Genomic DNA, 15,972 nt, shown 5'->3' on the forward strand with positions numbered 1-15,972 from the left:
ACGAAATAAATCAATTATTGTGAAATGGAATAAAATTAATATTTAAGTGCTTAATGGGTGATGGATATCGTTCTTTTTATAATTATTACGGATTCGACTAACTCGATAACTTTTTAGCATTGAAATCTACAAAATATAATGTACATTTAAATGATATTCACGTATTACTAGAAATAGATTATAGTCAATTAATTAAACCATGTTTCTAAAATTTATAGCTACCGAGTTCAAAATAAACGATTTTAGAATTTCCAACAACCCATTTCAAATCAAATGCTTATATTGTTTTAACAGACTAAACTGACAATATTTCAACGCTGGCCGCTGGCTGTAATGCCATAAACTTTAGGGTCGTTGCTTCCAAACTACTTAGTTTACTCAAATTTCAGTTTTGTTGTGCGGTTTACCCATTTACGCTATTGCATTGTGCTACCGTCGCGATTCGGGACCAAACTATACTATTGTTGCTCAAATATAAAGTTAATTTTCATATTTTAGTCACAGATAAAATAATTGCCCGCGCTCCGTCGCGCGTTATTTCTATAATGAGAACAGTTTAACTGTTTATTTGAGGTAGGCGATAAATAAAAACAAAATTCAATATCATCACTTTATTTCAATGCTGAATTGAATATTTTTATTTCTATATAAACAATTTAAAAATTATAGGTCCTTACGCTAATTTATATAATTAATATGACAATCTTCAGTCGGACTCATCTTTCTGTTTAAACCTACGCATTAAATACTTCTTTCTTTTACAGGCTTGCTTTTACACACATTCGATCCCATCTGTTCGTTTTGCTTTTGATTACACAGATTATGAGAGTCGTACGACTCGTACCTACCATTTTTAATTCATAGATAATGTAGTATAAATATTACCTATCTACGTTAACAAAAATTATTGCAGTGCTAAATTTTAGTAAAAATAATACGTGGAAAACCTAACCAATTCAAAAACTCCGCTTTAAAAGTCTAATTTTCATAACAATCTCACAAAGAATCACGCTAACATCTCGAGTCCCGACCTCTCGGCTCGTCGCGCACAAAGCAAGATTTGCGGAGTGAATATTTATGACTATCAAATGCTTGGAACTTCGCAAAAATCATCTAAAAAACTATTATTATCCAAGAGTACAATAGGTAAAGGCAATGTTGCTACTTACAAATTTAAAGCTAATATAAATACATCCGTGTAACCAAAAACAATTGATTCTATCTACATTCGCAATAATTATGTACAAATTACTGCATAATATACTTATTGTAAATGTTTCATAGACAATACATCAACACGCAATCGCATAGACTTAAAATACAAACACACTTAGGTACTTCACTTAAATCATTACGTTTATACTCTATGATCTCATATTTGTTATTTATTTAGTTCAACTGGACTATTAGAAAAAAAAAGAAGAAATTATAGGCCCTTTATCATAAAAATAATGGATTAAAATAATCAAAAAGTGAGGCCGTTAGTTTTAAAAAAATACTTTTTGATATAATTAAACATTATAAGAGATCATAAAGTATTACAATTTATTCTAAAAATTCTCATGGCAGTGGTTTTCATCACAATAACGATTGTGTAATTGTACACATACCATCGGCTTCTAAGTACGAATAATTGATCCGATATTAATATTAGTAAACTGTAAAATACATCAACAGTAATGAATTTGCTCTTTATGGAATGTAGAAATTAGAAACACTTACTTATACTTACTTAAACTACAAACGGCTCTCGCTTGAAAATTTGATACTTAAACTATTTGTACGCAAAATATTGGATACTAATAAAAATACAAAAGAAGCTGCCTTAGTTATTACTAAGAACTAAGTAAAAAATTAAAATATAATAATTTATGGTACGTAAGTTGACATACGAGATCGTTTTTACTACAGTGTAAAAATAATGTCTATGACATTTCAAGCTGTCAATGTCAAATTAGGCGCCAAATTCGCTAAAATTATAAAACGTAAATCATATTACGAACAACAAATCATAATAAACATAACAACGCTACAACATTTTCTAGATAAATATTGGAAACAATCACTGGAAAATGTTTGATTAGTGAAAACCTAGATGGGATTTAAAATAAATGAAGCTCATGGACGTGTTAATTAGTGCTTAATAATACTTATGGCTGTTAGAGCCCATACGAGTCTTTGTGGACATAATAAATCAAAAAGATTAATGGCGCAAAGCTATGACCCAAATGTTTAATTAGAGGCGTAAATACAGCTGCCAGCGAGTAAAAGTCTATAAGAAGTAGGTTTGCCTCGACTCGGATGATTTTTCTATTTAACGAAGGAACTATATTTTCTGTACCAACGTCTTGTATAAAGATTAAAGTCGGGCTTCGGTTAAATAAATGTAGAAAATGATTCGACTATTAGCAGTTTCGTCAAGCAAGCTTTGTCTTATAAAAATAAAATAATACGTGGATGAAATGTGTTTTATTCATATGTATTAAAGGTTAAGATGAATAACACAATGTTAAACGTATTTCACGTATATTTATGGTAATGGATATCATAGACACCAAGAGATGTTTATAATGTAGGGATATAAGACTACGGTTAGTTCATACAATTCGTTGATATGCATAATAATAAGACACCTTGTACAATCGCCTTACATTAGTCATATAAAAATTACTTATACATAAGTAAGAACAAGAATGCAATATACATATTTACAATTAGTCCTAATGTGGAATACTAAATCTATATTGTGTTGTTTCATAATTTTGTGTCTCTCGAAACATGAACACTAATCGTGAAGGTCCGTTAACAAGAAACTAAAATTTCAATTTAAAACTTTTATTTCAAATGCACCATATCAATAATTGGACGATATCGTTACAAATCAATTGTATAAACAACGCTTGACAAAGTCATTAACATAAAAAAGTAAAAAAAAAAACTTAAAACTAAAGTTTAAACAAATCAACCACGAAATGGGCGGGAGTTTAACCAATTTTTGGCAATAATTTTTCTAAAATGAATCAAAAGTGATAGGAAATTTTACGATTCAATACATATAATCGAAAAAAAATGGCACTTAATAATTAATTCATACTGCTATCTGTCATAAATGCTGCTAAACAATAATACTCTACAAGAACTACGTTTTTCCGAATAATTTACAACCATACAAAAAATTGCAGTACATACAGTATCCTTAACGTTAGCGTAGTTAGAAGTAATGTCCTTATTTTTTATATATAAAAATTACATACAAGAAATAATTTAGGCGTATCTACAACGATGCCTAAACAACGATACAAATCAGTCATTTCTTAAAACATATTAACATTTGCTTTCGAAAAATGCCACATAAAATGCCGCGTCCAACAAAATATTATTCACTAGGAATAGGTACCGGCGATTGGTTAAATTTACCTGCAATTTCTTATAAGCGACTGACGAAGGGTGTGGATAGACACGCTGAAAATACACTACGATATATTTTAATAAAATTTGCACTATCCTTAAAACGTACAGTAAGCTTGTTTACATTGTTCCGTCTAAATAAAAACCCGCATGTTATTGATTTATGCAGCATTTTTCCATCTGCCCACCGTAAGGTGAACAGCATGTGACGATATCACACTTCATCCGGTGGGGTCACATACACGGCATAGGCACGATCTAACGCGTTACAGTCAGTGTCACAAGGTTTCACATGGTTTCGCACGGTTTCGCACGTTTTCACACGATCTCGCACGGTTTCACACGGTTTCACCAAGTTTCGCACGGTTTCACACGGTTTCACCAAGGTTCACACGGTTTCACACGGTTTAACATGGTTTCGCATGTCACTAAGTGTCTACAGGAATGTGACGTATAGTGGCTACACGAGCCAAGCGCGCTGCTAGCACCAGGACTCTTCGTGCGGCCGCTCGTCGTCCGAGTCGCCGTACATGTCGGCCAGTTTGCGGAAACGCGGCCCGAAGGTGGATAGGTAGTTGAATTTTAGGTCTTCGTCGTCCGTGCCTGTGGAGAAGAGGTTATTTTAGTAAAGCACCCTAAATGTATAGCAGATTTGGAAATAAATATAAATAAAAACAAGTTCTAATTATAAAGGACACTTTGTTTCCTGAAATAACGCAATGTTATCAATGTCATGTTAACTTCATATGGATAAGAGGTTGCGTAGGAGTGAAAGCTATTTAAATTATTAATTCCGCGTTTCCACTTGCAAGTAGACTTGCAAGTTGCTGTCGGACAGACTGTCGGACATTTCTTGCGGAAGTTTTCTTGCAGATGGATAGGCGGCCTAACATTTAAATACAATTGTAACTGTAAATGTGACACATTATATACTACTAGGTATATAATATAAGCAAAGAGAATAATATAAATTGTGAGTTACGACAAATAGTTTCAATATGATGTAAAAATATGTAGTGCCACTAAAAAGCTTTATTTAATTTATCTTAATTCACAACATCGACCACACAATTAACTTGATTAAAGTCATAAATTATAACCTCCAAGTTTCTGCAAATAGCACGATATTATCACTACCATAAATTTATGATACGCCAGCTAATCAAGTGCTACAATCGTGCATGCGATTTCAAACAGCTCAAATATGAACATGTCTATATTTCAACGTAAATAAGATTGACGTATTTCCACAAAGGGATAGTGTATTTACATTGATCATCCGTGAACGTTGCGCGGCCACCATCAAAATGTATTTTAAACAGGGGAAATAAACTCAATTATTCGTTACGTATTGCGCGTCATGCGGCTCATTAAATCGTAGCGATGCGAACGCAGTTGAAACATGGCGGCAATTACAGTAATGATTGAGAAGTAGTTAATAAAAAGTTTAAAAGTCACTCCGAGTTTTCAAATACTCGCTGTTTCAATTTGGCTTCGCTCGATATGTTTTTCTCGATTTGTTCTACATTTAAATATCATGAATATCATTTTAGGTCAGGGACTCTAAATCTAAACATTTTCCTAAATTTAGTCAAGTTTTTACTAAGCTTAGGAAAAAATTTAGACATTAATTCCGACTTTTTGCAGCGTATATTTAAGCTAAAGAGATATTCCCAAAGTTAATTAGCACACTGTTTAATTCCCCAAAAACCTCGGCTGCCGAGTGTGTGAAATAAGTCTGAGTCGTGCCAACACTGTTTAAACACTTACATAAATCGATTTTGGCATGTGCACCGGGCGGTGGGCCAAAGTAAGTGACACCTACAGCATTGAGGCTGCGTTAGCTTGTGTGGGGTAAAGTGCGGACTTTGATACGGGAAAAGTATGTTCGTAAGGTGGTCCAGTTTTTGGTCAGAATTAGTATGTCCGATATAACATGTTACACATTTAACCAAATGGTTTTAAGTGGCATAATATATTGAAATGACGTTTTTATTGGAGATCAATGCCAAATATATCAAAACTATTATACAGTACAGACAAAGTAGTGACCAATGCGTCTGCAGGTAAATTAGTTTAGTTACTTCAAATATTAAAATTAATCAATCAATTAGCTATTTGAAGCATTAATACAGTACCTAGTTGTTTTCAGCTCAGAGCTATTTTAAAATATTAGGTATATCCATAGAGCTATTTCCCTGGTATTTAGTAAGTAAATTCTACCTCGTATGAGTAATTTTATATTTCAATATTTTCTAATTAAGACCAATAATATCCCTAAACAGATACTCACAGCTAGCAAGCGAAGACAGGGATCCACTAGTATTCCCATCACCTTCATACGCATAGTGTCGCACGTCGTCGTACGGCGTGATCTCCGGATCGCGGTCTAATACTGACTTCTTGTCGTCTAGGAACCCGGATATATCTGGAGCTGCGCCTACTACACCTAGGAACAGAAAATATGTTAAGTAAATTGTTTTTAAATTCTGGAAAATTTTGCCAGATACAAAATACCGTGGACGTATCAAATTTCCCATTTTTAATAGCGTTAGGAAGGGTAAATTGTGCAATATTATATAGTAGGTACTCTGGAAAACCGGAGTGCTTCCAAAGTTGATATAGAAACACTTAACTATGGTCTAAAGAAGAATCAATACACATCACATAAACCAATCTGCGTATTCTATACTATTAGAATGTTCTAGAACGTTCGACAACACACTCTTTCAGGAACGCGACATCAGTGTCTGGCGGTCCGTCATAAATCCACACATGCCGATCATATCGCAATCACGTTTTAGAACCTTCTAGAACATTCTAGAACGTTGGAAACTCACCAGGCGCTTGTAAAAACGCGACATCTGTGGACGACGCGACGCGTGGTCCATAATACATCTGCCGCAGTACATGCATGTCATATACTACACTGTTCTAGAATATTTGAGAATTAAGCAGGCGCTGACTGCAGGCGAAAGAACATGTCTGTCATTCATCTGACCCCAATTGATATGTAACACAATCGTGTTTTAGAATGTTCGAGAACTCACCAGGCGCTTGTAAAAACGCGACATCAGTCTCTGGGGGTGGTCCATCATACATCTGCCGCAGCACATGCAGGTCATAACCAGCATCACCCTCACCACCACCCTCATCTTCGTATGCGATGATGTTCTCTCTAATGTCATCTAGTTCCTTTTCTGCCCAGGCATCTGCCCGACGTCTGTGGACTACTACCGCTAGGAGGAGTACTGAAAGAAAGGGGTAAGGTTATTTAGGAAATTCATGTGGAATATTTGACCATAAGGGCTTATTAATTGTGATGTTTAAGATCATGGAATATATTTAAAATTATTTCTCAAGAGTAATCAATTGTGTAAAAATAGCATATTCATGCATTAGAATATGTATTACGTAGTTTAAGCAAGAATGAAGTCAAGTTTTCAATATTTATTCAAAACAAAAATCAACTCGTGATTCAAGTGTAGCTTTTTAGCTACTTTTACCCAAAAAAAATGGAAATTTCTCTCTGTTCTCTTCTCTGTTTTAGAAGACATATTTTATAATAATTTCCCCTTAATGAACACAAAAAATAAACAATTAGCTTAAGAACTATTTAAGGAAAACATCCATATAAAAATTCGGATGCTCATAGGTTACTAATCTTTTGATCAAAAACATTACGCCTAACTTAATATTAAGGAAAAACAGCCAATTTACTTACTGACTAATATAGCGATGCACACAAGTATAGCCACGAGGAAGTTAGTGTCGATCCCAAAGGTGACCGCCGTGAAGACGCTCTTCTGACAGCCCGGGTCCGCGTTTTGTTCTACCGATGGCCTGCCCAGGTTGTACATCTATACAAAAAGATTTATTTATCAATAAAAACATTGTACCTGAACTCATTATTATCTTCTCTTATATGAAACAGATTCATTTCATGTATTTTAAGGTAATTTTTTTTAGTTATACGTGAAAAAACTGTATGGTGGTAGACATTTTGTAGAACAAGGCTTTTCGTTATTGTCCTTGGAAATATAATGCTGTATTTTACGATTCGCTTACGCATTTAATACTCTTGAGTGGGAGTCAATACTCCGAGAGAGTGGTGAATAGAGTGGGAGAGAGTGGTGAGAACAGGTTTAAACTCACTTTTTTACCATAACTATCACCGAATATAGAAATAAATATATAAAAAAAAACTATATATGAGACACCGTACTATTATATTATTATATGAATCCATAAGACAAGACGTGATTAAAATTAAAAAGGCACGTAATCTTATATTTGAAGCCTTTCTTTTGTAGATTTTTCGATTTATTCATTAATATTAAAGAGTTATCAAGTTTCCCTAATTTTTCGGGGAATGATAAGATTAGATTTCTATTTATAATCTAATTATTGTGAGAATATAAATTTTTTCGCGAATATAATATTTCGATGAAACTAAACTATTTTTATTCATCAGTGCCTATATTATAACAGTAGGAAAGCATTATTAAATTTCAAATCAATTATTTATTACTATAGATTAGATACTATTACCTTTAATTACATCCATCAAATAAAAAATGAAATATTTTTTCGTATAAAAAATTCTGCACTGCTCAGTTAGTGTTTTTGAAATTATGAATCGAATTTTAAACACCGAGCAAATTGACGAATTTTTTAGGATACCAAAAGAATCGAAGATAATTATAGAAAAAAAAAAATACTCACATAATCGTTATAAGTGAAGTTACTGATGCAGCCCATGAAATGTTGGCTGGTGGGGACGTGTTTCCAACCAAAGGAATGTGCAAGTTCGTCCAGGTCCACACTCACACCGCCCAGTTGTAAAGGCGCGTTTACTGTAATATTTTTTAGGTTAGAATATATAATAATTGGTGTATGAAATGTGTATGAAACTAGTATTTATTGTTGACAGGTGAATATTTGGAAAAAGCAAAATTTTGGTAAAATATGTACCACATAGAAAAGTAATATATATGAGAAATATTGTGTTATTTATGTAATTTTTGGGTATGTTAACGTGCAGAAAATGTAAAACAGTAATGTGTGTGATTGAAATATTTCACAAATGTTAAACAAAACATTGTTCAGGTTAAAACTACTTTCAAATTATTTTTCAATAAAATATGGAATGTGCTCGATAAAATTCAAAACTAAAATTATGAGTTTTATAATAGTATTCACTTGTTATATTTCCGGTAAATCCCACGGAAAATATTATTGCACACTGACTAAAAAATTTTCTCCAAATTCATACGTACATTTTTGTTAAAAATCCACTAAATTATTTCAATTTTTTTGCTAGTATTCTCATAACTCACCATTTAAAATTTCTCTCGGCCCAGTGGGAGCACCTAGGCTCATACAAGTGGACAGTTTACATCTATCCACGAACATTTCTATGGAACTCTTCATCAGATCAATTTCTATCAGATGTGGTTTCCCATCAGCAACAAACACCACGCTATTGTTTAACTTCGTTGTTCCTGAGCCGTAGTTGATCAGCAAAACGGGGTATCCATCAACCAATTCTAGAGACATGAAATCTGAAACAAAGAATTACAATCACAATATTTTTTTTACATTTTACATTTACCGATAATTAAAAATGTGTGAATAAAGGGTCCACTGAATTTATTTTTTTACATATTACATGTGCCGATAGTAAAAAAGGGTGAATAAAGGTTCCACTGAATTTTTCATCTTTAGTAATGCACGTGAGTTTTTTTCGATGCTTTTACAAGCTCTGATAAAACCTTTAGTATTAATTTTTACACGAATTTACCCATAAACTTTTTGAATAATCTGGTTTTTATCTGTATATTAAATCAATAATATTTACATGTCTCCATCCATCCATGTCATCATCCTGATCCACTTATCGAATATGATAAATTAATCTCCTTCTTCACGAAGCCAAAATGCTACTCTTTAGAAATATATTTAGCATAAACTAAAACTCACTATATCTATATTTATAACCTGTGTATCCCCTAGATAAGGGACTGCAAAACCTACGCTTTAATATTCATGGATTGGACAACGAATAACATAAACATATGGCAGAAAAAGATTTTGACCAAAAAAGATACATTGGCTTGTTTGCATAACAAATGCGATGGTAAAACTTACAAATTTATACAGGCAGCATTTCAAATACTAGTTCCTGGAAACTAGCTTTACAGAGTCATGTTTGCTTTTAAATATTTTGCTAGTTATTTGAATAAAACATAGTGTAACAAGATATTGTTGCTATTCCCTTGGTATGTTAATATTCAAGTGTCTGTATTTATTTTTGCTATGTCATTAACTGTACGTAAAAGGCAACAAATTTTATTCATAAAATGCATCTTCAGTTTGTTTCACTTAATTTAAATGTCGTCACTTTTAGCAACTGATCCGAAGTAATCATAAACATGGTGGTGGTTAACATTATTTGGAATAAAATCCCAACTAATATTATAAATGCGAAAGAACATAGGCTACCTTTTATTGCGAAATATGTACCACGGGCGAAGCCGGGGCAGACCGCTAGTACAAAATAATTGTGTGACTGAATATTTTACAGGAATAAACCCGATCAGATTAAAATAATATAAAATTTATCTAAGGAATGAAAAGCTAATTCAAATAAATCGCAAAAATACCTACAATACCATAAATCTAGTCCCATGTAATAATACCTCAATGGTCCCATCCCATATCAAACTTACACCAAACACCAACACGTAAACTAGACACTAGAAAACTTGATGTATACAAACGCATGCAATTACATCATGGTAGCGTTACACTTTGCGGGATGTTATGAAGTTAATGGTGTTCCAATTAGCTGCAAGCTTATAACACCAGACAAGTGCTGTTATGTACACAGTGTGCGAATAACCTCAATATTGGGCTGAAATTCAAGCGGGGTACGCATGTTTAAGGAAATATTTTTATGCGTGAACATTCTGTACCAAATAATAAAAAATGTAATACATAATAAACAATTTGTTTGAGCTTGATCATTTTGTTTATCATCACTACATAGTATAAAACAAAGTAGTTAAATCTTTAAAACCACGCAACGGATTTTGATGCAGTTTTTTTTTAATAGAGAGAGTTATTCTCGAGAAAGGTTTTAGTATCCCATTTATTTGGTTTTAGAAAAAGCGGGCGAAGCCGCGAGCGGAATGCTAGTTATAAAATACAAGATTGAATGAGTATTTGATGTACATAAATTCAAAGCTTTATCTTATACATTTCAACGTTAATACTTACATTTAAATATACTAATTAATACTTAGGAGTATTGTTCATTATTCTAATATAAACTAAAAGGTAAAATAATACGAAAACGTAGCAAATTTGTGATAATTAAAGCACCCAAACAAAGTTCCTTAAATAATTAAATTTCAATGTGTCAAGACGGGTAAGAAAATGTTTTGCCGCCGGGGAGAATTAATTGTTTGCCGATTTTATCTTTCCACCAAGTAGAAGGTAAAAGTATTCAAACAAACATTAGTTATACATATTTAAATAAATATAGATGAATTGATAATTTGTAATTTATATTACTTACTAGCGGTCCGCCCTGGCTTCGCCCGTGGTACATATTTACGTTTTCTCTACATAAGAACCATCCTCGTACTTCAAGGAATATAATAAAAAAAGAATTATCGAAATCGGTCCACCCATTCACGCGTGATACCGTGACAACGCGAAACGGGTTTCATTTTTATAATATATAGATTATATTGACGTGAAATATTATTAATTACATGATATAAATTATGAATAAAATTAATAATACTATTATAAAGGCGAAAGTTTGTATGGATGTATGGATGTATGGATGTTTGTTACTCTTTCACGTAAAAACTACTGAACCAATTACAATGAAATTTAGCACACATATAGAGGGTAACTTGGATTAACACATAGGATAGGTTTTATCCCGGAAATCCCACGGGAACGGGAACTATGCGGGTTTTCCTTTGAAAATGCGGGCGAAGCCGCGGGCGGAAATCTAGTTAATAATATTTATAACAATAGAATACAGACCACATATTCAATTATGTGGTAATTTTATGGAACTAAATGATTATTATTTTCTCAAGTCGTAACAATCGTACAAATTTATGTATTAGGTAATGATTGCACGGACGAAATAAAACACATCGATAAATTCCTATACTTCTACTTGCCCTTATCAGTTTTGAAATGTAATTAATGTAAATGTAGCTAGCTTTGAAAGGAAAAATGTTAACGTATTATGTAGTAATTCAAACCATAGTTTTATTAAAACGCAGTGGTTCAACCATGGAACAAATGATAATAAATTGATTTTTGTATTAAAACGTTTAATAATTATAGATTGCGTGCGCGCCTTGTATAGCGCACGTAGATGTCAGATACAAATACAATGCCTTGTAATGATAAAGGTCGAGAATTTGATATTACTTAACGTCGTAAATAACAGACGTGATAATGTATTTACTAGGGAATATCACGCGATTGCTCGTAAATCATAACCTGACTGTCAGTCATTACGGAATCATTAAAAAATCATTACTCCATGCGACTAGCAGCGGAGTCTATGTAAGAAGTGTGTCCGAGGTTTATTACGTTTTTATGGCCCTTCGTTTAAACTTTCTGTATATGGCAAATAATGAGATGGTTGATATAATCAGTATGTAGTAAAAAGCAAAGTCGCTTCGTCTGTATGTATGTATAGTTGGCATCTATAAAACTAAATAACGGATTTTGATGCTGTTTTGAAAAGATAGAGTGAATCAAGAGGAAGGTTTTAGTATATAGTTTATTAGGTGTAAGACAAAGCGGACGAAGCCGCGGGTGGAAATCTAATTTGTAAAATATAAGTTGTGGTTGTTGCCTTAAGAGTAGATTTGAAATTTCAAAGAATTGAAAAGATACCAAACACAAATGTTAATTAAGTCGAGGATAAAATTAGACAAGTGCGTTCCTGAAATAGATGTCATTCTGTCAGATACATTTGTGTATATTTAACTTTGTAATTCACAAATTAAAAGTTTGCAAGAGACACGATAAACTTTCGAACTTCGAATTTTGTTTTATTTCTACACGCAAATAGTTCAAAGAAATTTTTTCGAATGAGAAAAAGTGTATCGATGTTTGGCTCTAAAAATGGCAACCAAAATGAAATAACATGTACTAAAATCAGAGTTTTACGTGACAAGTTTTTATTACAGTGTAATAGTAAATCTAGTATTAAAGAGCCGTAGAGCCATTACTCAAGTCGTAACAATCGTACATATTCATTGTTAGCAACATTGTTAAGTTGGTTTTAGTCACTTTAGTTAATACTGCGTTGGGCTAACTGGGTTGCCAATAGCCGAATTTTGTGTTGCAAACTTTAGCGGAGATTAAACTTTGTAATTAATGTTAAATGTAAAATTTTCGGACAAAGCTGCACGGTATTAAAGATGGTAATGTCGACTGAGTGAACTAGGTTTTCTGAATTATCTGTTGTATTGCAACTTAGTAATAGGTTTTTTTTTTGTCTTCCATAACTTATTTAAAAAATGTTATTATTAAAAATAATAATATACATCGACTGAGTTGTACCTTCTTCATTTATCGTGTATGTGTCTGAAACCGTTTAAAATAATGGTATACGAGTATATTTAATTAATTCTGAAATTTACAGTATAACTATTGCATAAATATACCCCGAATTTATATTAAATTACTGATTGAATATTTTGTTATTTTGTTTATGTAAACATTTTATCAAGTACATTGCGAAAACTCCAGAACGTTCCATGGTGCACGTGACGTCATAAACTTTATCACGTCACGTAGAACAATAAAAAAAGTTATAACACAGAAAGCCACTATGTATAATTACTTTTCAAGGAAGTTATAGGCATTATAACATATTGCAGTGTAACATTATTTTTTCAATTGACTAAAGCTTTCAAATTTTCACACGTTGTCACATTTGATATTTGTTTGAAATCACGCGAAATTTAAAATATAATAATTCTGTTATCATCAAGAATATATACAGGTTATCGCACATTTTAAATTTAATAAGTCTAAAAGCGTGCACGCCATTTTTTAGACGATAAGGGTGTTGTTTATATTTCATTCGTTTAAATAAATGTTAAAAAAATCCAATTAAAAGTAACAATTCTACCACCCTTGTCGAATTCAATTTACAACCGTTAAAGCTAAGACAAAATGACAATATCTTCAATTTAGAACCGTTCTACGACGTAGCGGAACGTAGCTTAGTAGAAATCTAGAATCCAAGAACTACTTTATTTGCGCTGGTTGCAATCGACACAAATTAGATCACTCCGATCGTGTTAAGTACCTCACTTCACTAGATTGGCAATTTGGCACCGCCTAAAGAAATATTTGCTACGAACGAGTCCGCTACGATCCGTGCCAGACAAAACTAAAGCCAATGTTCATACGTTGTTTACGGTTGGGCATATTTGTTTAACTTTCTTACAGTTTAAAGATGTTTTCAACAATAGCTGTATAAATCTGTATTATCTGTTGCCAGTAAATATCTTTGCGGCAGTTAACATATTTCAAACTGTTTTCATAGTTTTGTAACTGCATTTTTCCTACTTTCGTGGCATAAATCTCGAAAGCCATTCGAAACTTCAAGATGTAAAATATAAAGCAATTTATTTATCCCGAAAACATATGTTTTATGGTGAAATTATCAGAATATTTACATCTTTTACTCGACAATTCTGCCATTTGAAGTCCCATGTCCCCTAGTGGGGTAAGGAGCAGATGCATTATACATCTGTTTCACTGATCGATTTTCTTTAGGGACAAGTAGGTGATCAGCCTTCTGCGTCCTGCCAGACCGAGACATTTTTTTTCTTCGTCTCCACCGGGAATCGAACCCAGGGACCCTCGGTGTTACGCTCACGCGTCAACCACTGCACCAAGGAGGCGGTCACAATTCTGCCATGGTTTTTTATGAAGATTCCTAAAAGTTTACATTTATTCCATATCACATAAAATTCCTTCTAGAACTTACCTTGAACATCAAGCAGTGGATTATATCTCAATGGTCCCAGGTAGAAAATCAGACTGTTACTGGAGTGTGACGTCACAGTGAGTGTCACGTGTCCCTCCTGGCAGGCGGGGGGAGGGGGGTACATGGCCCAGCCATTTCCGTGGAAAGCTATGGAGGTCTGCTCACAGTGGGGCCCGTTCCAGCCTTCTGGGCACTCGCATTTGTCCGCGAATGGAGTACCTATTGAAAAAAGATACGGTTAAGATGTTAAAATTGTAAGTAGTTAGATATTTGTAACGGAAAGTCACACATTGTGATGGTTAAATTCGTTCGTTCGTTTTCTCGTAGTAAGAAAAACATTATTTTTCAAGAAGCAAAGCCGTTTCTAAATATGTACTTCTAACATAAGGTCTATAATCAGTGCAATAAGACGGACAGACAAATATGATAATTGTTAACAATAATAATACCTTATTGCATAGCTTTAATCGCGGCTTTCAATGCGGCGACCCAATCAAGAGGCACTTTTTAATCAATTATTCCAATTAACTATAGACATAGATCGATCCAGAAATATTAGTCACTCACCTCCATTCAAACAAACAAGTGGTTCTTCCACATCACAAGTGCACTCCGACTCCACTCGCGCACTGACTCCAACAAAGCTGGTGGTATTCGTGTACACTGAGAGGGGAACGTTGTTCTTCATCAGAACATTTCGACAGGAATCCTCACATTGCTCCTTCTCTATGAGACACTCGTCGATTCGGACCATGTAGATTTTCGCTCCGAGCTCTTCTTCCAACTAAAAAGGGATAATGAATATGAATTTTTAAGCTTAGTGCAAGCTTTTTTTGATTTATATTCCTAATGTCGAGATGTTTTTACTAAAGTTTTCTATGGGGACCGAACCATTCTATAAATCAATGATCACAAGAAATAATACACACCTATTAATGTTTCGCATTTTTTGAAACCTCAAACTCAACTTTGTCCTAAATATAAATTAAGTTCCGCACAAGAGAAAAAGAAATATTATGTTCAGCCAAAATCACCGAGTTCCGAAGAACCGTCACACAACATAATTCCCAGTAAATTCAATTCAATAAATACAACAAAACTATTTTCATAGCAAAAATCGCATCCTGAAGCTGACTGCACGGCGCTTCGATTCTCGTTATGTCACTAACGAGGTCATTACAAATGTTACGTAGCAGGCTTTGGGAAAATATTTTTCTCGTCCCTTCCACAATACTCCCTGGAGCAAACTTTAAACAACTTTAAACGTGAGAACGTAATTAGAGCTTCATATTGTCGAAGCTGATAAAAGTTTAGCGAAAAATAGTTTACTTTGCTGAATTTTCTGGACGTAATGGCAGTTTCAAGACAGGTAAATAAAGTTAAGAATATTCAAGTAGATATAATGGAGGATTTCTTTTCGCGCAACTTACTCGAAATATTTTCTTTCATTTTAACATAATTATCTCTTACTAAGTAGATTAAAACTTGCTACGTTTTCGCAAACCTAGCCTATG

General features: G+C 33.3%; 1 protein-coding gene across 1 annotated transcript in view; it reads right to left on the bottom strand.

The window, feature by feature from the left end:
- Positions 1-596: 596 nt before the first annotated feature.
- The window catches only part of shg (DE-cadherin), a 171,342-nt gene continuing 155,966 nt past the window's right edge, over positions 597-15,972 (bottom strand). The window contains exons 17-24 of the mRNA XM_090113456.1: positions 15,026-15,242; positions 14,459-14,677; positions 8,748-8,972; positions 8,134-8,264; positions 7,133-7,268; positions 6,459-6,659; positions 5,702-5,857; positions 597-4,011 (exon numbers count right to left, since the gene is read on the bottom strand). Of these exons, the coding sequence (XP_089969582.1) occupies positions 3,890-4,011; positions 5,702-5,857; positions 6,459-6,659; positions 7,133-7,268; positions 8,134-8,264; positions 8,748-8,972; positions 14,459-14,677; positions 15,026-15,242 (1,407 nt within the window). The 3' untranslated portion in view covers positions 597-3,889. The remainder of the gene's footprint in view (positions 4,012-5,701; positions 5,858-6,458; positions 6,660-7,132; positions 7,269-8,133; positions 8,265-8,747; positions 8,973-14,458; positions 14,678-15,025; positions 15,243-15,972) is intronic.

This window comes from Colias eurytheme, chromosome 20, assembly GCF_061535395.1.
Source record: "Colias eurytheme isolate Ceu_HAF_F1 chromosome 20, ilColEury1 Martin Lab GWU primary, whole genome shotgun sequence".
Lineage (NCBI taxonomy): Eukaryota > Metazoa > Arthropoda > Insecta > Lepidoptera > Pieridae > Colias > Colias eurytheme.